The sequence below is a fragment of the Thamnophis elegans genome, chromosome 13 (assembly GCF_009769535.1).
Source record: "Thamnophis elegans isolate rThaEle1 chromosome 13, rThaEle1.pri, whole genome shotgun sequence".
Taxonomy (NCBI): domain Eukaryota; kingdom Metazoa; phylum Chordata; class Lepidosauria; order Squamata; family Colubridae; genus Thamnophis; species Thamnophis elegans.
The window spans coordinates 14,366,011-14,393,548 of NC_045553.1; the positions used below are offsets into that span (position 1 = coordinate 14,366,011).

General features: G+C 45.9%; 1 protein-coding gene across 4 annotated transcripts in view; it reads left to right on the forward strand.

Annotated features, from left to right (window-relative positions):
• Window positions 1-19,474, forward strand: part of SCARB1 (scavenger receptor class B member 1) — a 57,420-nt gene extending 37,946 nt beyond the window's left edge. The window contains exons 7-14 of one of the 4 annotated variants that reach the window (XM_032229155.1): window positions 971-1,137; window positions 3,828-3,946; window positions 8,471-8,544; window positions 8,754-8,805; window positions 9,865-10,011; window positions 11,790-11,879; window positions 12,379-12,524; window positions 17,485-17,544. In XM_032229155.1, coding sequence (XP_032085046.1) covers window positions 971-1,137; window positions 3,828-3,946; window positions 8,471-8,544; window positions 8,754-8,805; window positions 9,865-10,011; window positions 11,790-11,879; window positions 12,379-12,483 — 754 coding nt within the window. In that variant the 3' untranslated portion in view covers window positions 12,484-12,524; window positions 17,485-17,544. Of the gene's footprint in view, window positions 1-970; window positions 1,138-3,827; window positions 3,947-8,470; window positions 8,545-8,753; window positions 8,806-9,864; window positions 10,012-11,789; window positions 11,880-12,378; window positions 12,525-12,780; window positions 12,903-17,484 lie in introns of those variants that run through there. The other 3 variants (XM_032229156.1, XM_032229154.1, XM_032229157.1) reach the window with 3 other exon arrangements.
• The last annotated feature ends 8,064 nt before the right edge of the window (window positions 19,475-27,538 follow it).

Sequence of the window (27,538 nt, forward strand, 5' to 3'; positions counted from 1 at the left end):
ATTAGATGTCTGCAAAATGTGGACCCTTCAACCTCTGATTCCCCTAAATTTGAAAGCAGTATCTAACCACCCAAGTTATCCATCTCCATTCTCAACTTTCAAACATGTTTCTTCCTTCATGGTCCATCTTCTTCCTTCATGGTCCATCTTCATGGTCCATCTTCTTCCTTTATGCTTCATCTTCTTCGTGTTTCATCTTCTTCCTTCATGGTCCATCTTTTTCCTTCATGGTCCATGAACTTCTTCCTGGATAGTTCATCTTTTTCCTTCATGGTCCATCTTCTTCCTTCATGCTCCCATCTTCTTCCTTCATGCTCCATCTTCCTCCTTCATGTTCCTCTTCTTCATTCATGGTCCATCTTCTTCCTTCATGCTCCATCTTCTTCATGCTCTATCTTCTTCCTTCATGCTCCCATCTTCCTTCATGCTCCATCTTCTTCCTTCATGCTCCATCTTCTTCATTCATGGTCCATTTTCTTCCTTCATGCTCCATCTTCTTCCTTCATGCTCCATCTTCTTCCTTCTGGTCCATCTTCTTCATTCATGGTCCATCTTCTTCCTTCACGATCCATCTTCTTCATTCATTCTCCATCTTCTTCCTTCATGATCCATCTTCTTCCTTCATGCTCTATCTTCATTCATGGTCCATCTTCTTCATTCATGGTCCATCTTCTTCATTCATGGTCCATCTTCTTCATTCATGGTCCATCTTCTTCCTTCATGCTCCATCTTCTTCCTTCTGGTCCATCTTCTTCCTTCTGGTCCATCTTCTTCATTCATGGTCCATCTTCTTCCTTCACGATCCATCTTCTTCATTCATTCTCCATCTTCTTCCTTCATGATCCATCTTCTTCCTTCATGCTCTATCTTCATTCATGGTCCATCTTCTTCATTCATGGTCCATCAGGACGCTGATCTTCCAAGCAACCTCTGTCTCAATTGACCTCTCTTTTAATCTTGTCTCTTTCAGGTCGATTAAATTAAACTACACCCAATCTGGAAACTTCAAAGGCATACCAGTTTATCGTTACACGGCCCCGAAGACCCTGTTTGCCAACGGGACTGACTATCCACCCAACGAGGGCTTCTGCCCATGCCGGCAATCCGGAATCCAGAACATCAGCTCCTGTAAATTAAGTACGTCTGCTAAACGTTTTGGTTGTATGAAGCATTTCCGAAGTTTCCCATTTTCCTGACAGGGGCTGATTTTAAAGAGGATTTGACACAAGTAGAGTAATAGTTGATGAAGGATCTAAGATCTGAAAGGATGATGTTATTAGAATAACATAAAACTATACATTTTGTTCCTTCTTTCAGTAAAGGTGAGATTAGAAAAGTTTAATGGAAATAATGCATCTAAAGGGAAGACATTCCAAGTTATAAAGTACAGGTAGAGATTAACAGAGTTAGAAGGGACCTTGTAGGTCATCTAGTCCAACCCCACCCCACTCCCACTCAAGCAGGATGTCAGGGTTCCAAATAGCATCCAAAAATAAATCAGAGCCCAAGGCAAAGGATTCCTCAAAGTTACAATTTATTAAGAGAGCCATGTTGACACATCTGGGAAAACACGAATCTGAAAGCTTCCTGGTTTTCCCCACACAGTTGAAGGTTCAAGACCTTGCCCCCACATCCACAAATCCATCATATGGTCCAATCTCCCACTACCACGATGAGATTCCACTCATCCAGTTCCGGTCAGGTGCAGAGGTGCAGAGGCAAAGGATGACCTTGGCTTTCTAGAAAGAATTTTGTTATCGCTACATATCACACAACTCCCTATAATCCCCCTCCCATTTTCCCGCAATAGAAATTCAGGCCTGAGACAGGAGACTCTACACCAGTGATGGCTAACCTTTTTTGGCTCATGTGCCAAAAGCAGGGGGGGCGCAGGGGGTTGCGTGCAGGCTTACCACACCCATAATGCTATGCGCGTGACCCCAGCGTGCATGCGCACAGTTCCCCTCTGCGCATGCACGCGTGACCAGTGCTCTCCCACCGCTTTTGGCGTGCTGTTTTCACCCTCCCCATGCTCCAGAGGCTTTCTAGGAGCATGGGGAGGGGGAAAACAGCTTCCCTGAAGCCTCCGGAGTGTGAAAAAACGGACCTACAGGCAAACCGGAAGTTTGGAATGATCGTGTGAGTCTTTCTGCATCCAGGAATGCCTTTACACCCTCTGGCTGGAAGACCTTTGAGTGTCCCAGATCACATGTTCAAAAGTTCCACCTTTGCAATGATCATGATGGGCAGGTGTCCAGGAATTAGCCACCAAGGAAGGGAACTTCATGGAGCTTGTAGGAAATGGTTTCTTTCTGCCTCTTCTTTGCATTAATGACACGCAGCGGCTTCAGTCACCTTCTTGTTTTCGTGGCTGGGCCAGCAAAGAGGAATTCCATCCAAATTCTTGGTTGACGGGTCAAGCTTTAAGTAGATAAACGTGGTTTGTGCATTTACATCAATTGTTTTTTCTTCCCCTCCTGGTTTCTGTTTGTTCATCTCCATCCAGAGAGATCTTCTGAAATCTCCAATGATCAGCTGCCCTTTTTTCAAATTTTTCATTTGCATAACCTTTGCAATTTATTTTTAAATTTCCATTTGCATAACCTGTGCAATTTATTATTAAAAATTTTCATTTGCATAATCTGTGCAATTTATTTTTTAAATTTCCATTTGCATAACCTGTGCAATTTTTTATTTGCAATTTGCATAACGTGCATTTTTTAAAAATTTCAATTTGCATAATCTGTGCAATTTTTTGTAATTTGCCAAAGCTACGTCCTTGCTAATAAAAAAACATCCCTAGCATTGGCTTGCTACACCACTGAGGATTTGACTCAAACAAGTTACTGATCCTCATGATTGTTGAAACTTCAGAGCAAGGGTCCAAAATGAAAAAACTGACCTCGTGTAAAGTGGTAGAGCTGGCAGGATGAATCGTGCTAGGTTTACAGGTGGTCCTTGACATACGACTGTAATAGAGCCTGCCAATTATGGTCACAAATCGGGTCACTCATATGAATGACTCAGTTTTATGATTTTGATACCAGCGTCATTAAGCAAACAAGGCCACCCTAAAACAAACCCCATCGTTCACTACGGCACAGTTTCTTCAAGCCAAACCTTCGCAAAACGAGCTCACAGGACGCTGCAAACAACAGGAAATGCAGCCATTTGCATCTGGGGTTATGTGACTGTAAGAGGGGGGCACGGGGGAAATGCTCTGAAGTCTGCTACTGCTTCGCTACTAGTTTGCTTCATGCGCGCAGGCGCATTGCAGGAACTAGCGCCCAGCGCTAGGTATTGTGGATAGTAGGCTTTGCAGGAACTAGCGCCCCAGATCTCCTGCTTTCTAGCGAATATTAATCACGCAGCACAACTGATTGTCCAACAGCTGATTGTCGGAACTATTGTTAGTTAAAAAAATGCTTTAAAAAGGTTCAACGATCAGTTGTGCGGCAATCAGCTGTTCCACATGATTTCTAGAGAATATAAATCATGTGGCACAGCTGATTATCCTGCACAACTTGCCCAAACCAGTAGTAAAACGATGCTTTAAAAAGTTTCGACAATCAGCTGTTCTACGCGATTTCTAGTGAATATAAATTGCACAGCTGATCATTTGAACTACCAGTTCGCCCAACCTGGTAGCATTTTTAACTACCGGTTTGGGGCGAACCACCCCAAACTGGTAGCATTTCACCCCTATGGGGGTGGGGCAATCCTCGGAACTTCAAATCTAAGAAACCGGTCATAAGTCGAAGACTACCTGTCAAAAAAAGAGCTTGTTGCATTTTGATTTAAATTTTTTCCTCCCTCTTGTTTTAAAGATGCGCCAATATTTATTTCTCAACCTCATTTCCTAAACGCTGATCCGGCTTTATTGGACACGGTAGACGGTTTGCATCCGAATGAAAAGGATCACGATCTGTTTGTCGATATCCACCCAGTGAGTTTGCCATTTAATCACCAATTGGTGGTTTACGGCTGTTAATCAGGGCGATGATTGCCGGTTCCAAATGTTCCTTTTGCTCAAAACAGGACATGCAGGTACAATTCCGGTGAGGTTCCCTGCCCATTTCTTTCAACTTGATTAGCCCTGTTTATATTTTAAGGTTTGATGAATCTGAAAAGAATTATTATTTTTAAAAAGAGGGGGCTGATTTCCACATTGTGGGTGAAAATTATTTTAATACTAGCTTTGTCATTTTGGAAAACATCCCTTTCTTGAAAGTCTAGAAGCATCACTTTGGTTTTTATTATGATAATGGTCACCATTGTGTTTTTTTTTTCACATTTGCAATTGCTGCCTTATATTTCCTTTTTAAAAATTCATTGTTGTGCACTGCCCACAGCCAGCGGTTGACGTGATGTGCCAGTGCCTTGAGGCTGTTAGGGTCTGGATGGGGGATAACAAGCTTGCACTCAATCCGGATAAGACCGAGTGGCTGGTGTGTTTCCCTCCTACTAATTGGCCAAGTTTTCCATCTCTCAGGCTGGGGGGTCAAACAGTACGCCCCTCAGACAGGGTTCGCAATTTGGGAGTCCTCCTGGACCCACAGCTGACTTTCGAACACCACTTGTCGGCTGTGACCAGGGGGGCATTTGCCCAGGTTCGCCTGGTGCATCAGTTGCGTCCCTACCTGAACTGGGAGGCCCTCACAACAGTCACTCGTGCCCTTGTGACCTCTAGACTGGACTACTGCAACGTGCTCTACATGGGGCAGCCCTTGAAGAGCATTCGGAAACTTCAGCTTGTCCAGAATGCAGCCGCGCGAGCGATTGTGGGTGCACCTCGGTTCACCCACGTAACACCTATCCTCCGCGAGCTGCACTGGTTGCCTATTGATCTTCGGATGCGCTTCAAGGTGCTAGTCGTCACTTATAAAGCCCTTCATGGTATTGGACCTGGGTACTTGAGAGACCGCCTGCTGCCAATTACCTCCACTAGACCAATAAGATCCCACAGACTAGGCCTCCTCCGAATTCCATCAGCCGGCCAATGCCGACTGGCGACTACCCGGAAGAGAGCCTTCTCTATGGCTGCTCCGACCCTCTGGAATGAGCTCCCCGTGGAGATTCGAACCCTCACCACCCTCCAGGCCTTCCGCAAAGCCCTTAAAACCTGGCTGTTCCGACAGGCCTGGGGCTAAAGAGTTTTTGCCCCCCTTCTCGAATGGTATGGTTGTTGTGTGTTTTTAAATTTTGTATTGTTATGTCTTGTCTTTTTTATCCCCCTGTCTGTACCCCCTTCCCTGATTGAACTGTGAGCCGCCCTGAGTCCCCTTCGGGGAAAAGGGCAGCATATAAATGTAATAATAAATCAAATCAAAAATTAAATCAAATAAGCTTCGGTGAGCAGCCCAGTTAGCATACTTCAAATGCTAACAGGCAGGAACTTGCCTTTGCATTTGTATTCTAAAAGAAAATAGCTTGAGGGACTAGTCGTATCTTTGCATGCAAATTTAAACAACAAAACATTTATTTGCTCCACCTATTCTTGCCTTTGTTTTCGAAACTGAACGGCTAATTTAAAAGATCCTTCCATACCAGGTCATAAACAGTTTTTAAGTGGTGGCTAAAGGTCAGTTAGGGATGTGGTGGCTCAGTGGCTAAGATGCTGAGCTTGTTGATCGGCAGTTCGACAGTTTGAACCCCTAGTGCCGTGTACCAGAGTGAGCTTCTGTTACTTGTCCCAGCTTCTGCCAACCTAGCAGTCCGAAAGCGCGTAAAAAATGCAAGTTCTGCGCGCCTTTGGTGTTTAGTCATGCTGGCCACATGACCACGGAGACATCTTCGGACAACGCTGGTTCTTCTGCTTTGAAACGTAGATGAGCACCACCCCCTAGAGTCAGGAACGACTAGTAAAGATGTGCGAGGGGAACCTTTACCTTTTAAGGTCAGCTAAAGTTTTCAATGGACTTTGGGGTGCAATTGGAGAAACCCAGGGAAGTCTTCGTCGGCAATAAATAGTCTTTGCAATTGTTCTTGATTTGTGATTATTATTACTATTTCTTTTTAAAGATTGCTTGGCAATTGTAAGACTGAGTGACTAAATGATTAAATGAATACATTTTGTGGCTGCAAGAAGCACACAAATCAAGTTTGTTTCTCTGGATAAATTGGCCGAAAGAGGCTTGTAGAAAAAATGGAATCCTTACTTAGAGAGCCTCGTGATTAAAATCTGTGTGTAGGGATTTGGCTGTGAGAAAAGACCCTTGTGTGTTATAGAATAGAGAAGAATGAAGCTGGAAGGGTCCTGGGAGGTCTTCTAGTCCAGCCCCCTGCTCAATCATGAGACCCTATACCATTTCAGACAGGTGACTTTCCAAACTCTTCTTAAAAACCTCCAGTGATGGAGCACCCACGATTTCTGGAGGCAACTTCTGTTCCACTGGTTAATTGTCCTCACTGTTAGGAAGCTTCTCCTTAATTCCAGGTTGCTTCCCTCCTTGGTTAATTTCCATCTGTTGTTTCTTGTTTCTTGCCTTCTGTGATTTTACATTCAGACACCGACAAACAGCAACTGCTTCTCACTTCATTTTTATTTTTTATTATTATTATTAATAATAATAATAATAATAATAATAATAATAATAATAATAATAAAGAAAGAAAGAAAACTAAGATCATGGCATCCATCCCTCTCAACTCCTGGCAAATAGATGGGGAAGAAAGGGAGGTAGTGACAGGTTTTATTTTCTTGGGCTCCAAGATCACCTCAGATGGGGACTGCAGCCAAGAAATTAAGAGACACTTGCTCCTGGGAAGGAAAGCGATGACAAATCTAGACAGCATCCTAAAAAGCAGAGACATCACCCTGCCAACAAAAGTGCGTATAGTCAAGGCTATGGTTTTCCTAGTTGCAATGGATGGCTGTGAAGGTTGGACCATAAGGAAGGCTGAGCACCAAAGAATGGAGGCCTTTGAACTCTGGTGCTGGAGAAGACTCCTGCGAGTCCCTTGGACTGCAAGGCCATCCAACCGGTCAGTCCTAGAGGAGATCAACCCTGACTGCTCTTTAGAAGGCCAGATCCTGAAGAAGAAAGTCAAGTACTTTGGCCACCTAAAGAGAAGGAAGGACTTCCTGGAGAAGAGCCTCATGCTGGGAACGATGGAGGGCAAAAGAAGAAGGGGATGACAGAGAATGAGGTGGCTGAAGCAGTCGGCGTGAGCTTGAATAGACTCCAGGGGATTGTAGAGGACAGGAAGGCCTGCAGGAACATTGTCCATGGGGTCGCAATGGGTCGGACATGACTTCGCAACTAATAGCAAACAACAACAACGAGTGCTGCAACCCATGCAAATGGGATTCCTTTGGAGACATTCTGAGCTTTGCCCTAGATCACAGAATTATTTCTGAAATGCAGAATCTAGAAAGGATGGGAAGGATGTTTCCTTCTTTTTGAGAACCTCTTCCTTGGAACTGGGGCGCCACCTCTGCTTCCTCCTTCCTCTTCTTCACCTTTTCCTTCTCTTTCTCCTCCTCCTCCTGCTCTTCCTCATTCATATTTCTTCCTGTTCGTCTCCTTCCCTTTTTCCTTCTTCCCCTGCCTTTTTCCTTTCTTCTCTTTCTCCTTCCTCTTCTTCACCTTCCTCACTGACTTTTTCTCCTTTACCCCTTTCTTCCTCTTCTTCTTTCTTCTCATACTTCTTCTTCCATTCTTCTCCTTGCTCTCCTCTTCCTCCCTCTTCTTCTTCCTCTTCTCTTTCTCCTCCCATCTTTGTTCTCCTTCCACTTCTCCTTCCTCTCCTCCTCCTCCTTCTATCCTTCTTCTTCTCCCCACTTCCTCCAATCTTTCTTCTCCCTCCCTCCTCTTCTCCTCTTTCTTCCATCCTTCTCCTCTTCTTCTCCCCTCCTCTTCCTCCTATCTTTTTTGTCCTTCCTCTTCTCCTCCTCCTTCCTTTCCTCCTCCTCCTTCCTCTTCTCCCTCCTCTTCTCCTCTTTCTTCCATCCTTCTCCTCTTTCCTCTTCTCCCCTTCTCTTCCTCCTCCTTCTTCTCCTTCCTCTCCTCCTCTTCCTTCCATCTTTCTCCTTCCTCCTCGTGTCTTCTCCTCCTCCTCCCATCCATGGTCATAAGTCTGAAAAGCAGTCCTAAGTTACGTTCATTCCCAGTGCCGTTACGACTTTCAACGGGTCACTAAACAATCTGTTGTAAGTCGAGGATTGCCTATATCCCGGCAGCTTCCTGGATAAAACGAACGGCGGTTTTGTTCCTGCCATGGACGCGCCCATTTTGTTGAAGTGCGTGCAGATCCGTGCATGCCAAATTGTGGGGTGATTTGGGTCCGTTTTGTTCCCCATGGCTGGATTACATTCCTTGGGCGAATTGTTTTTGGGGGGAGGGCTGAGATTTTGTCAAATACAAGGCATTTGCTTAGAGAGGCTTTGGACTCCTCGCCAAAGGGGGGAGAAAAATCAATGGGCTCTTTGTAACCCAAAGAACTAAATCGGTTTCTTCTTTTTCTGCAGCTGACGGGGATTCCCATGAACTGTTCGGTCAAAATACAACTGAATCTGTTCATCAAACACGTCTCGGGCATCTGGTAGGTTGTGGGCCAAGCAAGGGAGAGACGGGCCTTTGGATTTCTTTGGCTCTTCTGGGAAGCTTCTTCGTCCCTCGCCAGGGAGCTGGGCAGCCAAGACGGAGGAACAAAGCCCCTCACAGAGCCCCCCCCCCCCCCCCCGGGCTCAGGCTGGGCAAAGGAGGCGGGCCGGGGATTTTAAAATGAGTCTCCTCTCTTCCTTTGTCCAGGCAAACCGGACAGATTAAGCCTGTGGTTTTGCCCCTGATTTGGTTTTCCGAGGTAAGTATGAGTCTGGCTGCATGCATGCATGCATGCATACAGACAGACAGACAGACAGACAGACAGACATAGAGAGAGGGAGGGAGAGAAAGGGGGGGGAGAGGGGAGAACACCTTCTGGGAAGGGTGAATATAGTTTACTTTATATATACTTTCAATCAGGCTAACCTCCCTCCCTCTCTCCCTCTCTTTCTTTCTTTCCTTCCTTCCTTCCTTTGTTCCTCCCTCCCTCCCTTCCTTCCTCCCTCTTTTCCTCCCTCCCTCTTTTCCTCCATGTCTATCTCCTTCCTCCCTCCCTCTTTTTCCTTCCTTCCCCTGCCTTCCTCCCTCTCTTTCTTCCTCTTTTCCTCCCTGTCTATCTCCTTCCTCCCTCCCTCCCTCCCTCCCTTCCCCTCCCTCCATCCCTCCCTTTTTTCTTCCTTCCTTCCTTCCTTCCTTCCTTCCTGCCTGCCTTCCTTTCTTCCCCTCCCACCCTCCCTTCCTCCCTCTTTTCCTCCCCCCTCTTTTCCTCCATGTCTATCTCCTTCCTCCCTCCCTTCCCCTCCCTCTTTTTCCTTCCTTCCCCTTCTTTCCTCCCTCTCTTCCTTCCTCTTTTCCTCCCTGTTTATCTCCTTCCTCCTCCCTCCCTCTCTCCCTTCCCCTCCCTACCTCCCCCTACCTCTTTTTCCTTCCTTCCTTCCTTCCTTCCTTCCCCTCTCTCCCTCTAATCCTTCCTCCCTCTTTTCCTCCCTCCCTCTGTCCCTCCCTCTCTTTATCCAAATCTTCATTACTTCAAGTTGCTAACCTTGCGCAATATGACAAATTGTCCTTTGGCCAAGAACGAGATGAGATGGACAAGGGAATGGGGGGGAGGGAGGGAGATGCACCTGGACTGCAAAGCCCAAAAGGATCCCTCACCACTCTTAAGCTAAACCCTGGAAAGCTAGTTGGATGTTGATTGTTTCATTCCCTTGGATTCAACCATCTTCTCCCACACGGCTAGGAATCTTGCCTCTTGCAGGCAAATAAAATCTTGCGAGGCGGTAAAAACACTCACTGATTGTTTCTTTGTCCTGAACAGAGTGGGGAGATAGTAGGAGATGTTTTGGACGACTACTACACCCATCTAATAACCATCCCTTCATTGCTGGAATACCTGAAGTTCTGCCTCATGGGCTTAGGAGGACTTCTGCTTTTGGCAGCTGGCTTAGTTGGGCTCAGGACCAAGGTAGGCCACGAATGACCTTAGCTCTGCCGCTCTCCTTCCCTATAACATTGGGGGGTTTTGGTCTTTCTTCCTCCTTCTGACCCTCCCTGCTGTCAGTCAGCCGATTACTTCCCTCTTCGTCCAAATGCTACTCTTGTTTTCTTCTTCAGTTTGCACAGAAAACATTTTTTAAAACAAACAAGAAACTTGGAGCCAGCATCAGCAATACTGGATAACGTGACTCTTCCTGGAACTTCTCCTTTAGAGGTTTCAGCGAGTTGGTGATAGTTCTCTTTCGTTCCCCTCCTACCTAGAGTTGGCTTCCTACAGGCTGGGTATTCCGTCCTCCTTCTGGGCCTGCCCAGTTTGAGCTGCCATCTCTTTCTCTTTGAGAAGAGATACAGATTAACAGAGTTGGAAGGGACCTTGTAGGTCATCTAGTCTGACCCCTCCACCCAAGCAGGAGACCCTACACCATTTCTGACCAATGGGAGTCTTGAACGCCTCCAGTGATGAAGCTCCCACAAGTTCTGAAGGCAAGTTGTTTCATTCAATATAGAATAACAGAGTTGGAAGGGACCTTGTAGGGCATCTAGTCCAACCCCCTGCCCAAGCAGGAGGCCCTACACCATTCAGGACAGATGGCAGTCCAGTCTCTTCTTGAAAGCCTCCAGTGATGAAGCCCCCATAACTTCTGAAGGCAACTTCTGTTCCATGGGTTGATTGCTCTCACTGTCAGAAAGTTCCTCCTTATTCCCAGGTTGAATCTCTCCTTGGTCAGTTTCCATCCATTACTCCTTGTCTGGCCTTCCGGTGCTTTGGAAAATAGCTTGAACCCCCTCCTCTCTGTGGCAGCCCCTCAAATATCCTGTCTCCCCTGGTCCTTCTCTTCCTTAGACCAGCCATGCCCAGTTCCTGCAACCGTTCATCGCATGTTTTAGTCTCCAGTCCCCTCACCATCCTGGTTGCTCTTCTCTGCACTCTTTCTAGAGTCTCTTTTTTATAATGTGGTGACCAAAATTGGATGCAGAAGTCTAGGTGTGGTCTTACTAAGGCTTTATAGAGTGGTATTAGCACCTCCCCCTTGATCTTGATTGTATCCATCTGTTGATGCAATTTAGGATTGCATTGGGGTTTTTTGGCTGCCGCCAACACTACTGGCTCATGGTCCAGGCCAAGGAGAAAACTTCATTCTTAAAGTTCAACATCCAACCTCAATTTTTTTACCTTTCCATAATAGTATAAAGTAGCCGTTTCTATAAAACAACAATTCAATCTAATCAGTAAAACCCAAAATCGATTTAAGCCAATGGCTCAGTGGCTAAGGCGCTGAGCTTTGTCGATCAGAAAGGTCAGCAGTTTGCCGGTTCGAATCCCTAGCGCCGCGTAACGGAGGGAGCTCCCGTTACTTGTCCCAGCTTCTGCCAACCTAGCAGTTCAAAAGCACGTAAAAAATGCAAGTAGAAAAATAGGAACCACCTTTGGTGGGAAGGAAACAGTGTTCCGTGTGCCTTCGGTGTTCAGTCATGCCGGCTACATGACCACGGAGGCACCTTCGGACAGCGCTGGCTCTTCGACTTTGAAACAGAGATGAGCACCGCCCCCTAGAGTCGGGAATGACCAGCACATATGTGCGAGGGAAACCTTTACCTTTTAAAAGAAGAAGATTAAAGCTTTAGGAGGTTTCCTGCAGGTTTCCAGCCATTTCTCCACTGGATGAGAAGTTAAAAAGCAAAGCAAAACTTTCTAAACCTTATTATCTTCTGTGTTCACATTGGACATGTTTACTTCCTCAACAGACATTGAATCTTTCACAGCAAAAGGATCGGTCGGTTGCCATACAGATTCCACCTAGATCTGACATTAATTATGGGTATCATGGTCCTTTGGTAAGCGATCCTTCAGTGGATCACGTTGAAAAAAATAGATGTCTAGCAGATAATCTTTCCCTTCTGATATCTCTCACATTTCCCTAACTCCTCTCTTGAATGTTGCAGGAATCTTTTCACAATACTAAGCAACTGTTTGTCATTGTTAATTGTGTGTGTTTGTGTAACCTTTGTTCTTTTTTGTAGCATGGCTTTCAGCCCAGCCGCCCGGGGCTCAAAAGATTGAAAATATGTTGCAAACATCCCCCACCCCCGTCTAACGATAACTCGCTTCTTAATCGCTTTTAAATCATATTTAAAATGATAAAACCTAAATGTTTAAATGTGCTTAATTTAGGACAAACAATTCAACTGACCTCTTAAAGTTAATTTAAAAAGAACATAACCTAACCGATAAATCCGTTAAACCACATCTTCCTTCTTTCCTTTCAATCAAGTAACATAAATGTCCTTCTAAAACTAATCTAAACTGTTTTAAACCAGGCTAATTATTTTCTAGGGGAAAAGCTTTTTATTTTGGCGTAGTAATAAAAACTCAGGACCTAGAGGGGCAATCCCTGCGTCCAGGAAAAAAGCCACCTTGCAATGGATGGAGATGAAATAGTAGGCGGAGATCTGGGGAAAAAAGCAAACAAAAAACAAAAGGTAACGTCCAATTTGCGGTTTTAACCACAAAAATGTAGCTTGACTCACTTTTAAAACCTCTTCGGGTTTTAAAACGGCTGCTGGAATGGCTCGCTGCTTTAAAAAAACATTCCGTCTTCGTGGTGGCTAATCTTAGCCAACCGCTTCTGCTTTTTAATACGCCCCCCCTAACTTTATCATCGCCCCACTCATATAATAACCCACTTAATCCGCTGTGACTTCTCTCCACCCCACCCTGCCACGTCTTTTGATACAGGCCAATGGAAATATTGGAAGATCTGATCTGCCTCTGGAGTTCGTTGCTTCGCTAAGCCTCGGATGGCGTAACTTCTTGGGAACTGACTAACCTTCCATTGAATCCCTTTCTAAAAAAAATAGTCTATGAAATTTTGTACGATGGGTATCAGTCAAGCTGAAGGCCCCCCAACTCTTGGCCTTCAGAGACCTCTGGGTGACTTTGCCTGAGCAGGAAGAAGGAACTGTTGTGGCCCACCAGCGGCGAGCAGAGCTGGCAGCAGATTCGGACAATGAGGAGGTTGGGGAGGAAGATGGGCCAGTCCTGAAGGCTGGGAAGGCTCTGATGAGGACTCTGTATTGGAGCCAGAGAGGGAGACAGAGCCGTATGCCAGTTATCAGCTGCCTTCGGAGTCAGACATCAGTGGGGCAGAAGAACAGCTGGAGCCTGTTCCCAGTGTGCGCATGCGCAGAGTTGCCAGATGAAGGGAACAGCTAAAGAACAGGGGTCGACATGGGAGTAAGGCCACAAGTGAACGGTGAATGGCCCCTCCCAGAAGAAATAAAAGAGGAGCGAAAGGGAGTGGAGTTTGCAGGAGACAATTAGTTCGCTTCATTGGTTCATGACTCTCCGAGATTCCTTGACAAGCTTTGCAGATATCAGTCTGTTAGATAAGGTCTGTGACAGTAAATCCTCCCTTGAAACACTTTGCTGGCTGTGAATGAATTTACAGTAAATTTAAAGAATTTACTGTAAATTAATAAAAGGGGTTTTTGTCGGGACAAGGAATTTGCTTCATGCTCTCGGGAAGCCTTGGTCAGAACAGGAAGAGATAGAAAATCCTCGATTTACGACTATTCCAAGTTACCAGTGGCCTTTCCCGAAGCTGCTCAGATTTGTAGTTCTGACAGTCACATTTTCACCTTTTGGTTGCTTGGTAACAAGCCTGCATTTTCAGCTAATTGCAGCATCCCGCCATCATGTGACCAAGATTTACAATGTTTTGTGAGATGGTTACCAGCTGGCAAAAGCAAAAACCCACATCCATTTCAGATGAGGTTTGCTTAATTGTTGATGGCCACTGGAAAAAAGGTTATAAAATCAGTAAATCACTTAATGGCCAGTATGACTTGGGATGGTATTTCTGGGCTCAGTTATGGCTGTAAATGGAGGATTGATTTACAATACAATACAATAGCAGAGTTGGAAGGGACCTTGGAGGTCTTCTAGTCCAACCCTCTGCCTAGGCAGGAAACCCTATACCGTTTCAGACAAATGGCTATCCAACATCTTCTTAAAGACTTCCAGTGTTGGGGCATTCACAACTTCTGGAGGCAACTTCTGTCCACTGATTAATTGTTCTAACTGTCAGGAAATTTCTCCTCAGTTCTAAGTTGCTTCTCTCCTTGATTAGTTTCCACCCATTGCTTCTTATCCTGTCCTCAGGTGCCTTGGAAAATAGTTTGACTCCCTCTTCTTTGTGGCAACCCCTGAGATATTGGAACACTGCTATCACGTCTCCCCTAGTTCTTCTTTTCATCAAACTAGACATGCCCAGTTCCTGCAACTGTTCTTCATATGTTTTAGTCTCCAGTCCCCTAATCATCTTTGCTGCTCTTCTCTGCACTCTTTCTAGACCTGTGTTTCTCAACCTTGGCCACTTGAAGATGTCCGGACTTCAATTCCCAGAATTCCCCAGCCAGCGAATTCTGGGAATTGAGGTCCAGACATCTTCAAGTGGCCAAGGTTGAGAAACACTGTCTAGAGTCTCCACATCTTTTCTACATCGTGGTGACCAAAACTGAATGCAGTATTCCAAGTGTGGCCTTACCAAGGCCTTATAAAGTGGTATTAACACTTCACGTTATCTTGAGTCTATCCCTCTGTTTATGCAGCCTAGAATTGTGTTGGCTCTTTTGGCAGCTGCTGCCCCCTGCTGGCTCATATTTAAATAGTTGTCCATTAGGACTCCAAGATCCCTCTCACAGTTACTACTGTTGAGCAAGGTACCACCTATACTGTACCTGTGCATTTCGTTTTTGTTGCCTAAATGTAGAACCTTACTCATTTCACCACTGAATTTCATTTTATTAGATAGTGTCCAATGTTCAAGTTTGTCAAGATCCTTCTGTATCTTAAGCCTGTCTTCTGGAGTGTTGGCTATTCCTGCCAGCTTGGTGTCATCTGCAAATTTGATGAGTTCCCCATTTATTCCCTCGTCCAAATCATTGATGAAGATGTTGAAGAGTATTGGGCCTAAAGCAGAGCATTGGGGTTCTCCACTGCATACTTCCCTCCATTGCTTGTACTCCCTTAAATGTAGCATCTGGAATAATCTTGTGGCAGGGAGTTGATCAGGATTCCGGAAATTGCAAAGAAGCATTGTGCTTTAGCCAGAGTCTTTTGCCTGGGGAGGGCTGCTCATCTTCAGAATGGAAACCCACCAGGCAGGTTGGCCACCCAGAAGGATCCTTGGTGCTCTCTGAGCTTGGTTGTTGAACTAGTACTGATCATACTACCTAGCTGGATGATGAAATGTCTACAAGTAAACAACCAATCTCAGAGAGCACCGAGGGCCCCACAGTAGTCCGCCTTATCTTCCTCCTCATCTTCCTCCTCCTGCGTTGATGATGTTACCCAGCAGGGTTATGAAATGTCTGCAAGAAAACAACCAAGCCCAGAAAGCATCAAGAATCCCTCATTTCAACCCAAATGTTCTCCTTTATGGAGCCATGGTGGCGCAGTGGTGAGAATGTGGTACAGCAGGCTAATTCTTCCTGCTGCTACCAGTTCGATCCTGACCGGCTCAAGGTTGACTCAGCCTTCTGTCCTTCTTAGATCGGTAAAATGAGGACCCGGATTGTTGTGGGCAAGAGGCTGACTCTGTAAACCGCTTAGAGAGGGATGGAAAGCACTGCCAAGCAGTACAACAGCCCAAGGGCGATTGCTATTGCTTTATTAACAATCCAGAAATTTGCTAGATCAAGAAAATGAGAGAGAGAGATTTTTAGATGTTGCTCCACTTGGCATGTTTCTTAAGCCCGTGAGAGCAAAGGACCCATTGCTATGTGTTCACTACCTTATTCAAAAGAACCCTGAATCAGAGATTGTTGACATTCCCCAGAAAAGAAACCAGGAAAGGAAAGATTGGGAGAGCCATGACGTTGGCTGCTTGGCCAAAGTGCGGCCTCAGTGCTTGCCTCTTTGCCATGTTTCCCTAAGCAGGAAATAAACTCTGGCTTCCTCTTTAGATGATCAATATTGATATAACCGTAAAGCAGTGATTCATGGATGCAAACCAGATTCAAACCATGGCCTGCTTGACTCCAATTGAATACCTTGACCGTAATTAAACAAACTGGATTTGGTTCGATTTATTTCATTAAACAACAGGTGGAGGAGGTGAAGTTCAGGCCCATCACGTTAAATCCAGGGGTAGGATTCAGCCGGTTTGTACCAGTTTGGGTGAACTAGATGTTAATTTTGCAATCTGCCCACCCCACCCTCCCAGGAGTCTCCATGCGGCTCATTCATCATGCCAGGGCTGGCAGGGCTTGTGCGGAAGCTCTGGGAGGGCAAAAAATAGGCTGCCTGGAAGTCCAGAAATGGGCCTGTTTCCGGCCTCCGGAGCCTGCCTCCCGGAGGCTCAAAGGAAGCCTCCATAGTGTGGGAAGGGTGAAAACGCTCCCCCCACCACGCATGGTGGTGCAGGAGGTCAGGTAGGCCATTCCCACCATGGCCACGCCCACCCAGCAACTGGGCAGAGAATCAGTTGCTAACATTTTTGAATCTCACCCCTGTTTAAATCCTCTCCTTCAATCCAGAGACTGTGCAGAGAGTTTGATGTTGCAGTTTTTAACCATGATGGGAGACAATCTCAGTTTGTTCCATTCTCTCTGAAAGACACCAGGTTGGGCTAAACCACAGGATTCAGTTGCAGGGGAACCGGGCCAGCCTCCATTCTGTCTGAAAAGGATGAGAGGTCAGAGCGGGAAGTTGGCTCAGCTGAGGAATCAACCCAACCTCACCTATTTCAGGATCTGCGCACTGCATGTTGTGGCCCGCCAGCAGCCAGCAAAGCTGCAGTAGAGTCGGGCAGTGAGGAGGTTGTGGAGGAGCATGGGCCACTCCTGGATGCTGGGGAAGGCTTGGACGAGGGTTCTGGGTGGGAGGCAGAGACGGAGCCGAGGCCGTCTGGCAGTGATCAGATGCCAACAAAGCTAGACAGCAGTGAGGCAGAGGAACAGCTGGAGCCTGTTCCCAGTGTGCGCATGCATAGAGCTGCCAGAAAAAAAGAACAGCTCAGAAACCAGGGTTGACTTGGGAGTAAAATCACAGGTGGAAGGGGATTGGCCCCTCCCTTAGGAAATAAAAGAGGAGCGAAAATGGGGGTGCTTTTGCAGGAAACTATTCGTTCGGTCATTAGATTCATTTCAGGAGTGTGAAGATCTGTCCGTGAATCTCAGAGACTCTGTGCCCAGACTTTCCTTGCACATACTTCATTTGGGAAATATTTACATGGCAGCTTTCCAAGATAGATAAGGTCTGTGGTCATAAATATTCCTTTGAAAGACTGTTTACCAGGCCTTGCTGAATGTGAATGAGAGGAATTAACGTTTGTTTAATAAAAGGGGTTTTGTTGGGACCAGGACTCTGCCTCGTGCTTTTTAGGGAAGCCTAGTTCAGAACACGGCACATTCTAACTAACATCTGTCTTCTTTTCAGAGAAAGGCGGCGACAAGGACTTTGCAAACTGCTGATCCTCTGGAAGCCACGGAAACAAGCCCACTTCTGCAGGAGGACCCAACAATCACAGCTCATGATAGCAGTAATACCTGACATTACTGATATTACTACTAGCCTCAGTTCCTCCTTGCGAAGGATATCTCAAGATCTTTCTTCATCGAGCCTGCTTACTCGCAGACAGGGGGGGGGGGAATGAAAGGGAACCGATGGGGAGTGAAAGGGAACTGATGACTTACAAGACTGTGTGGCCTCTGAGAAGGCATTGGGGACCCCCTTCCCCAAGCAGACAGCTTACTCCAGGTTGTCTTTTTCTCATGCCAAGAGTTGAAGGACCTCAATGGCAACGTTGGAGTTGGAGGACTGATGGAGAAGCCTTGAAGTGGCCAGACAAAGACTCCAATCTATCCCCCCTCCCCTCCCCTTTGCTGGATCATTTCCAGCTTCTCCTCCCCAGAAAGTCCTTTGATCCTTCTTAAAGGGGAATCACCCACCCTTGCCAGCCTTACCGTATAAAACAGACGGGACCACACAACCACACCGAGTTAATTCTTTCTTGTCAGGCTACATCAACACAACCTTGCAAGTCTGAAAGCACAATTCTCCCTCCTTTGCACCCTGAGAAATTTGGGAGGACCCCTTCTGAGCATCTTTCTCCCCCATCTGTGGGCTAAGCAGGCTAATGATCTAACTTTTCCCTTGGGCGGCATCTTCCCAAGCACCTGGAAAATGGGGAGGTTAAGGCAAGTTCAAATGAGCGTAAGGATTTATTGCAAGCTTAAGCTCTCTAGAATCGGAGCTACTAACGGTCAAGGGGAAGTTAAGAAAGGAATTCAAGGCAGGCTGGACTTACATCTCTTTTGGGCAAGCAGGGACTCATGACTGATGACGTGTTTGACCCCTCTCCCTCAGATTCAGCCTGGTCATCTATACATCTTTTATCGCTACATCTTTCCCACATACTATTACAGCCGTCCCCTTTACAGGATGAGAAACTAGGGAGGGTTCCTTATAAATCCTCATCTTCCACCTGTTATGCAGCTGAGGGCTCAGCAGTCTCTTATTTGACCATCCCCTTGGCAGTGTCTCTTGGCCCTGTCTTCCAAGGCCTTTCCCACATGCCATAATAGCCACATGGTTTACAGCCTGAGAAACTAGGGAGGGTTCCTTATAAATCCTCATCCTCCACCCGTTATGCAGCTGAGAGCTCAGCAGTCCCTTATCTGACCACCCCCTTGGCAGCCTCTCTGGGTCCTTTTCTCGCAAGGCCATTCTCACATTTCTTTTACCTATGGGGCCGTTCACGTAGCCGTGTCTGTAAAAGATCCTTTTAATTGTAGCCTCCCTCCCTTTTTGACGCGAGCGCTTCTTCGTGCACAGCTGCACAAACAGTCATTCAATTCCGGCTCTGCGCAGCACCCGAAGACAAAAATCAAGTGCAAATTTGTGGATGCAGATGATCAGTTCCTGGTTGGTCTGGGCCTGGAAACCTATCTTAGCTTTCACCGACAATCTATCAGTATTTATAAACACCAGCAAAACATTCAGACAGACCAGCTGGAAATAGACATTGGGGCGGGGGGGGGGGGGTTCTGTATGTGTGTGTGTGTGTGTCTTTGCCCAGGGAACAAACATTTTTGCTGTGAAACCCATGAATCTCCTTCCAGGGGAGACCTCGGCACCCCCAAAGTTCTATTCTGCCTTTTTCAGCAAGCACCTCCTCTTTTTTCTTTAAAAAAAAAAAGAAGAAAATAATTTTATTCACCTTTAAAAAAAAACATAACAAAGACTAATACAGCGTAAACTAGTAAAACAAACCTTTAGAAGGTGCAGAAAAAGAAAAACGACAGAAAGGCAACGAAGAGAATAATAAAAATAAATCAAGTTTCCACCTTCATCGCACTGAAGACCAGCTAATATACAGTAACTTTTCACCCCTTTTAAAATTGCAAATAAATTAAAATGAAACCACCTCCACTTAGTCTGAGTTTTATCTATGTGCAATCCAGAAATGGTCACCCTTGCAGCAAAAAGTCCATGAGGAGTTACCAGAAATCTCAAAATATACAGCTAGTCCCCGACTTATGACTGGTCCTCACACTTACGTCACTAGCAGCCATCCCCACAGTCATGTGATCAACATTTGGACACTTGGCAACCAGCATAGATGTGTAACAGTTTCACTTAACAACATGGCACATTGGTGGTAAAATTGCTTAGCAACGAAAATCTGGTCCCAATAGTGGAGAAAGAGAGAAAAGAGAGAGGAGGAAGAGGTGAGAGATAGAGAAGGAAAAGAGAAAAGAAGAGAGGACAGTAGGGAGAGAGAAGAGAGAAAGGAGGGAGAGAAGTGAGAGAGGGAAGAGAGGAGGGAGAGAGGAGAGAAAGCAGGGAGAGGAGTGAAAGAAAAGAGGGAGGAGAAGAGAAAGGAAGAGGTGAGAAAGAAGGAAAAGAAAGGGAGAGAAGAGAAGGAAGTGAAAGGGAGAGAAAAGAGAAATGAGAGGAGAGAAAAGAGAGAAAGAGAACAAGAGAGAAATGAAGGAGAGAAGTGAAAGAAGTGAGAGAGAAGAGAGGAGGGAGAGAGAAGTGGGAGGAGAGAGAGAAGGAAAAGAAAGAAGAGAAAGAGGGAAGAAAGAGAAAGACGAGGAAGGGAGAGAAAGAACACACAGAGAGAAACAAAGGAGAACAACGGGTCAAGGGATACCTGGCTTGGATTTAGAATTCAATTCATCCTCTGTCAAGGATGTTGATTTTTCTCCCCCACAAACTCCAGTCTTGCCTTTCAAACGTTTTATTCTCGTCCAGCCCTTCTTTTCACAGGAGAGAAAATAGCAGCGTTTACAGCATTTGATGCGGGTTTCAGTACTCCATTTGGCCACTAGGTGGGGGTGTTGCATTGGGGTTTTTCTATTTCAGTTTATTGCACAGAAATATGACTTCATCTGGGTTAGAAAAAAAAGTTCCAGCCTCTTAGGTGGGGTAAAGTGGGATATCTGGGTCAAAGGACCCCACAATCACATTTGCATCGGATGGTGGAAGCCCTCTTCTCTGAGCTCAGCCTCTCAATAAGCCATGATTAAACATCACCCAATTGACTGGGTGGCAGAAGGTACTTTTAGAATCAACCACACCTCTCTTTGATGACCATAAGAGAAAGTTAACCCCAAACGGCTCCATGGAGAGCTGGTAGTTAGGACCTCATAATTAATTAACTCATAGACGCCTCAACTTTGAAGGAGAGGGCGCCCACTGCAGTGTCACAAAATCACAAGCCCTTTTAGGCGACAATTGGAGTTACTCGTGACCATCATCTCTGCCCTGAATGCTCATCTTCTTAGAGAGGTTGAAAGCTTGAGGAACAGACAGTGGTTCAAAACCATCAATGGACTAAGGTTCTTCGGCCATGGTGAACAGCCCTGGAGACAATTCAATAGCAATAGCACTTAGACTTATATACCACTTCACGGTGCTTCACAGCCCTCTCTAAGCTGTTTACAGAGTCATCATCTTGCCCCCAACAATCTGGGAAGAATGGAAGGCTGAGTCACCCTTGAGCCAGTGAGAATTGAACTGCTGGCACTGGGTACAGTTAGCTTGCAATACTGCATTCTAACCATTGTGGGGAAGAATGGAAGGAGGGAAAGGAAGGAAGGAAGGCAGAGCAATAACAATAGCACTTAGACATATACCGCTTCACAGTGCTTTACAGCCCTCTCTAAGCTGTTTACAGAGTCAGCTTCTTGCCCCCAACAATCTGGGTCCTCATTTTACCCACCTCGGAAGGATGGAAGGCTGAGTCAACCTTGAGCCTGGTGAGATTCGAACTGCCAAATTGCAGGCAGCCAGCAGGCAACGGAAATAGCCCGCAGTACTACACTCTAACCCAGTGTTTTTCAACCACTGTGCCGCGGCACACTAGTGTGCCGTGACATGGTGTAAGGTGTGCCGTGGGAAAAACACCCGCCTATAGTCAATATAGGCACAGAGTTAAATTTTTTTAACATTTTCTAATGGTGGTGTGCCTTGTGATTTTTTTCATGAAAAAAGTGTGCCTTTGCACAAAAAAGGTTGAAAAACACTGCTCTAACCACTGCCCCACCGTGGCTCAACCTAGAGAAGAAGTGAGGTCGATGTTCCAAAGCCAAGATAGAAACATTAAGACTCAATTTCTACCATACCTTGAGCATATTTATCATCGGAGAAGCTTTTAAAAGGAAATGCTTGTATCTCCAGCGATGTTGGAGGCTTAATTACATTAGCATCGGGCTGTCTCAGCTTTATGACTTAAGACCGTCTGTCTTGCGGGGGACATGGGTTTATGAATAATATTGCTGAGAAGTATTTGGCTTCCGGGACTGGGCTGGAGAAGGCCAATCGGCATTCTGATAAAATAACAGAATCACAGAGTTGGAAGGGACCTTGGAGGTCTTCTAGTCCAACCCCCTGCTCAAGCAGGAGACCATCTACCATTTCAGACAAATGGCTGTCCAGTCTCTTCTGGAAAACTCCCAGTGTTGGAGAATTCAGAACTTCTGGAGGCAAGTTGTTCCACTGGTTAATTGTTCTCATTGTCAGGAGATTTCTTCTTAGTCCTAGGTTGGTCCCCGATTCGTTTCCATCCATTGCTTCTTATCCAGCCCTGGCTGTTTTGGAGAACACAAAAGAAACCCTCTACCATTTCAGACAGATTGTGTCCAAGCTCTTCTTTAAAAAACCTCCAGTGTTGGAGCACCCACAACATCTGGAGGCAAGTCATTCTACTGACTAATTGTTCTCACTGTCAGGAAATTTCTCCTTAGTTCTAGGTTGCTTCTCTCCTTGATTAGTTTCCACCCATTGCTTCTGGTCTGCCTTCTGGGGATCTGCAAAATAGGTTGACCGCTCCTCTTTGCAGCAGCCTCTCAAATATTGAAACTCTGCTATCAGGTCCTTTAAGAACAATGATTCTTTCTATTGGAAACAGTTCAGAGAAGAGCAGCTAAGGTGATCAAAGGCCTGGAGACTAAAACATACAAAGAACGACTGCAGGTTTTGGGTTTGGCTAGACTGAAGAACGAGGAGTGACTTGATAGCAGTATTCCAGTATTTGAGCGGCTGCCCCAAAGAAGAGGAGTCAAATTATTCTCCAAAGCACCAGAGGCCAGGAGAAGAAACAATGGTTGGAAACTAAACAAAGAGAGAAACAACCTGGAATTAGAGAGAAACTCCCTAACAGTGAGAACAATTCACCAGTGGAACAGCTTGTCACCAGAAATCATGGGTGCTCCATCACTAGAGGTTTTTAAGAAGAGACTAGACAGTCACTTATCTGAGATTGTATCGGTTCTCCTGCTTGAGCAGGTGGCTGGACTAGAAGACCTCCAAGATCCCTTTCAGCTTCTTCTCTTCTACTCTATTCTACTCTACTCTACTCTACTCTACTCTACTCTACTCTACTCTACTCTACTCTACTCTACTCCTCTATTAAATTCTATTCTAATAGTTATTCCATTCCATTCCATTCCATTCCATTCCATATCTATTGTATTGTATTGCATTCCATTCCATTCTATTCCATATCTATTGTATTGTATTGTATTCCATTCCATTCTATTCCATATCTATTGTATTGTATTGTATTGTATTCCATTCCATTCTATTCCATATCTATTGTATTGTATTGTATTGCATTGCATTGCATTGCATTGCATTGCATTGCATTGCATTCCATTCCATTCCACCCTTCAGAGCAAGTCATGTTGAGGAGATGGGACCACTGCTAATTCCAATCATAGCTTTGGCAGCTGGGGATCAAAACTGACAACTGCAGAAGGCCATGCCATTCCTTCTGGGGCCTCCAGGCACAGCCCTGGCTATGTTGCCACACCAGCCAACCCCGAGACGAGACGGAGTGACGAAGTGGACGTGTTTACTAAGCCATGGCTTTCAAAGGTCAGATTGCTTTGGGGACAATTAGGGAGGGAGGGGGGAATGCGACGGAGAGGAGAGGAAGACCTTTGGCGGATTGGCATTTCCTGAAAATGGCATTTTGCATTTGTTAAGTTCATGGACAAATTGCAAAGCAGCAATTAACTGCCCGGCTGGATGCATTTGGCGGAAGGAGGAGAAGAAAGAGAAGCCACAGAATCCCTGACCAATCAATACATTGCAAATCTGGGTGAGCAAACACACACACACACACACACACACACACACACACACACACACACAGACACTGTTGCGTGTTTGTGTGTGCACTCAAGGGCCAGTGTGTGTGGTATATAGGTTGTCTCTGACTTACAAAAATTCATTTAGGGACAGTTTCAAAGATACAACGGCGATGGGGAAACATGACCTACACACTTACGACCATTGCAGCATCCCTCCCCCCACCCCCACGCCCCTTGGTTGTGTGATCAAAATTCAGATGCTTGGGCAACCGTCTCAGGCTTATGGCGGTTGCCAGTGTCCCCTTTTGCGACAAGCAAAGGCCATGGGGAAGCCTGATTGGCTAAACAAGTGTGTTACTGAATGAACCGTGGTAGTGGTTCACTTAACAACTGTGGAGAGAAAGGTCATGAAAAAAGGAACAAAATTCACTGAACAAATGTTTCAAGTGTTTTTTCTTTGGTGGGACTGGCCTATCAGGGCAACCTGGTCTACCCAAACATGGGGCGGAGCTTACTGCTTCCGCTTTCGCCTTTCAGTTTTTGCAACAAACTATTTTTCTGTTGAATTTATATTTTATGGAAAAAGAAATAAAGGAAGACTGGTATATATATCAAGCAATTTAGCTCTCGTCATCTAGCCATACCCTTTCTGGGATTCGAACTAGGGCTGCTTGCATATTAGGTAGATGTATTAACCTCTAGATGGCTTAGTGGCTAAGACGCTGAGCTTGTGGATCAGAAAGGTCGGCAGTTTGCCAGTTCGAATCTCTAGCACCGCGTAACGGAGTGAGCTCCTGTGATTTGTCCCAGCTTTTGCCAACCTAGCAGTTCGAAAGCACATAAAAAATGCAAGTAGAAAAATAGGGACCACTTTTGGTGGGAAGATAACAGCATTCTGTGGGCCTTCGGCATTGAGTCATGCCGGCCACATGACCACGGAGACATCTTTGGACAGCGCTGGCTCTTCGGCTTTGAAACAGAGATGAGCACCGCCCCCTAGAGTCAGGAACGACAACTCATATGTGCAAGGGGAATCTTTACCTTATTAACCTCTAAGCCACGGGCTCTCCTTGCTTTGCCAGCTACACCAGGGGGGAGATTAAGTGTTCTTTTTCATCAGGGCAACCTGGTCTACCCAGATATGGGACGGCGCATGCTGCTCCCGCTTTCGCCTTTCCGCCCCAATCCAGGGTCCTTTGCAGGCAATCTCTTTCGCGACAAAGTATTTTTGTGTTCAATTTATGTTTTACATTTATCACGGAACCAACGTCTCACTGAGCAACAGAAACGTCGGGCTCCTCTATAGTCGCAAGTCGAGGACCACTAAGTTCAACCAACGGCTTGGTTCTTCCAGGCTTCTCGGGTGGATCTTTTAAGTGTCGCACGAAACTGCATTGGCAGTTTTCCAACTCTTCCTTCCCTACTCCCTCCCTTCCACTCACTCGTCCGTCCCACCGCAGTAGTAGGACTCACAAACAACGCTGCAGGGACACGGTGGTGGAAGATAATGTTCCATTGTTAATCGCGGGGGTATGATGGCATCTCTAGCGCTGTGGGGTCAAAGAGAAAATTCGCCTGGCGGTGAGAGAGATGAAAGAGTCGAAGAAGACGGAGGGAAAACACAGCCTTCCTTGGGAATAGCTGATTGGGGGACTTCTATCCAGAGATTTCCAGATTTCAGATGCCGCTTTGAAGAGAGTCACACCGTGTCCTGCCAACGGCATATTTCTTTTTGATCGTCCACCAAGATGCCGCTTAGGACTGATTAGCAAATGGTGAATTATGCAAACTGGATGGCTGGCAGCCAACTACACAACACTTCCCACACACACACAAACACATCTCCTCGATCTCTGTTGGCAACCATTAAATTGTGCCTGGAGTATCTCAGGCTATCTGCAAACACTTCAAGTGTGTGTGTGTGTGTGTGTGTGTGTGTGTGTGTATTTTGCACCTGATCCAGACTGTCAGTGAGATCCATAAGCAGGGTCCTTGACATATGACCAAAACGGAGCTTTCCAAACTTTCCATTGCTAAGCAAGACAGAATAGGAATAGGAATAGGAATAGGGATAGGGATAGGGATAGGGATAGGGATAGGGATAGGGATAGGATAGGATAGGATAGGATAGGATAGGATAGGATAGGATAGGATATGGAATGGAGTAGAATAGAACAGAACAGAACAGAATATGGAATGGAATGAAATATAAATAATGAATAGAATAAAATGGAATAGAATAGAATAGAATTGGAGGGGACCTTGGAGGTCTTCTAGTCCAGCCAACTTCTCAAGCAGGAGAACCTAAGTGACTGTCTAGTCTCTTCTTAAAAACCTCCAGTGATGGAGCACCCACGACTTCTGGAGGCCAGCTGTTCCACTGGTTAATTGTCATCACTGTTAGAAGTTTCTCCTTAATTCCAGGTTGCTTCTCTCCTTGTTTAGTTTCCATCCATTGCTTCTTGTCCTGCCCTCTTGCTGCCTTGGAGAATAATTTGACCCCCCTCTTCTTTGGGGCAGCCCCTCAAATACTAGAATGCTGCTAACATGTCCCCCCTAGTCCTTCTTTTCTCTAGACTTGTCAGACCCAAATCCTGCAGCTGCTCTTTGTATGTTTTATTCTCCAGGCCTTTGATCATCTTAGTTGCTCTTCTCTGAACTTTTCCCAAAGTCTCAACATCTGTTCTGTAATATGGTGAGCAAAATTGGTTGCAGTATTCCAGGTGGGGCCTTACTAGGGTTTTTATAAATTGGCACTAATACTAAGTAGTTAAGTGAATTCTATCCCATTTTACGACCTTGCTTGCCGCAGCTGTTAAGGGAACCACTGCAGAGTTTAAGCTAGCCCAGTGTTTCTCAACGTTGGGAACTTGAAGATGTCCGGACTTCAACTCCCAGAATTCCCCAGCCAGCATTCACTGGCTGGGGAATTCTGGGAGTTGAAGTCCGGACATCTTCAAGTTCCCAACGTTGAGAAACACTGAGCTAGCCACACTGTGATTAAGTGAATCCAGCTTTCCCCCATTGCCTTTGCTGGTCAGACGGTCACAAAAGGGAACACTAGCAACTGTCATAAATAGGAGTCAGTTGCCCAGCATCTGGATTTCGATCACACGACTACGGGGCTGCAGCAATGGTCATAAGTGTGAAAAACAGTCAATAAGTCACTTTTTCATCACCATTGTAACTTTGAAACAGTCCCTAAATGAACTGTTGTAGGTCAGGGACAGCCTCTCTACCACCCTGACCCTTGTTACAAAAGGAGGTCACGTGGCCCCAGAACACATTGCAACCGTCATAAATATGAGTCAGTTGCCAAGCATCTGAATGTTGATTACCTGACTACAGCAATGGTCGTAAGTGTGAGAAATGGTCATAAGTCACTTTTTTCAATGCCGTTGTAACTTCCAGTGGTCGTGCTCTGACCTCGGCTTCCCAAGAGCGTGAAGCAAAATCCCTCTCCAGCAAAGTCCCGGCCAACAGTCTTTCAAGAGATTTCCCAATTCCAGACTTTATCAGGCTTGGAGAGCTGCCAGGCCGATATCTTCCAAACTCCATGCTGTAACAGCAATTCCTTGGCAAGGAGTCAGGAACAGATCTTCACCCTAATGAATTGAACTCCTGCAAACTCCATTCCCCTTTTGCTCCTCTTTATTCCCTATGGGAGGGGCCATTCACTGTCCACTTGTGGCTTTATTCCCGAGTCGGCCCTTGTTCCTTACTGTTCCCTTCTCCTGGCAACTCTGCTCATGCGCACACTGGGAAGAGGCTCCAGCTGTTCGGCTGCCTCACTGATCTCTGACTCTGAAGGCAGCTGATAACTGTCAGACGGCCCTGGCCCCCTCTCTGCCTCCCACACAGAGCCCTCATCAGAGCCTTTCCCAGAC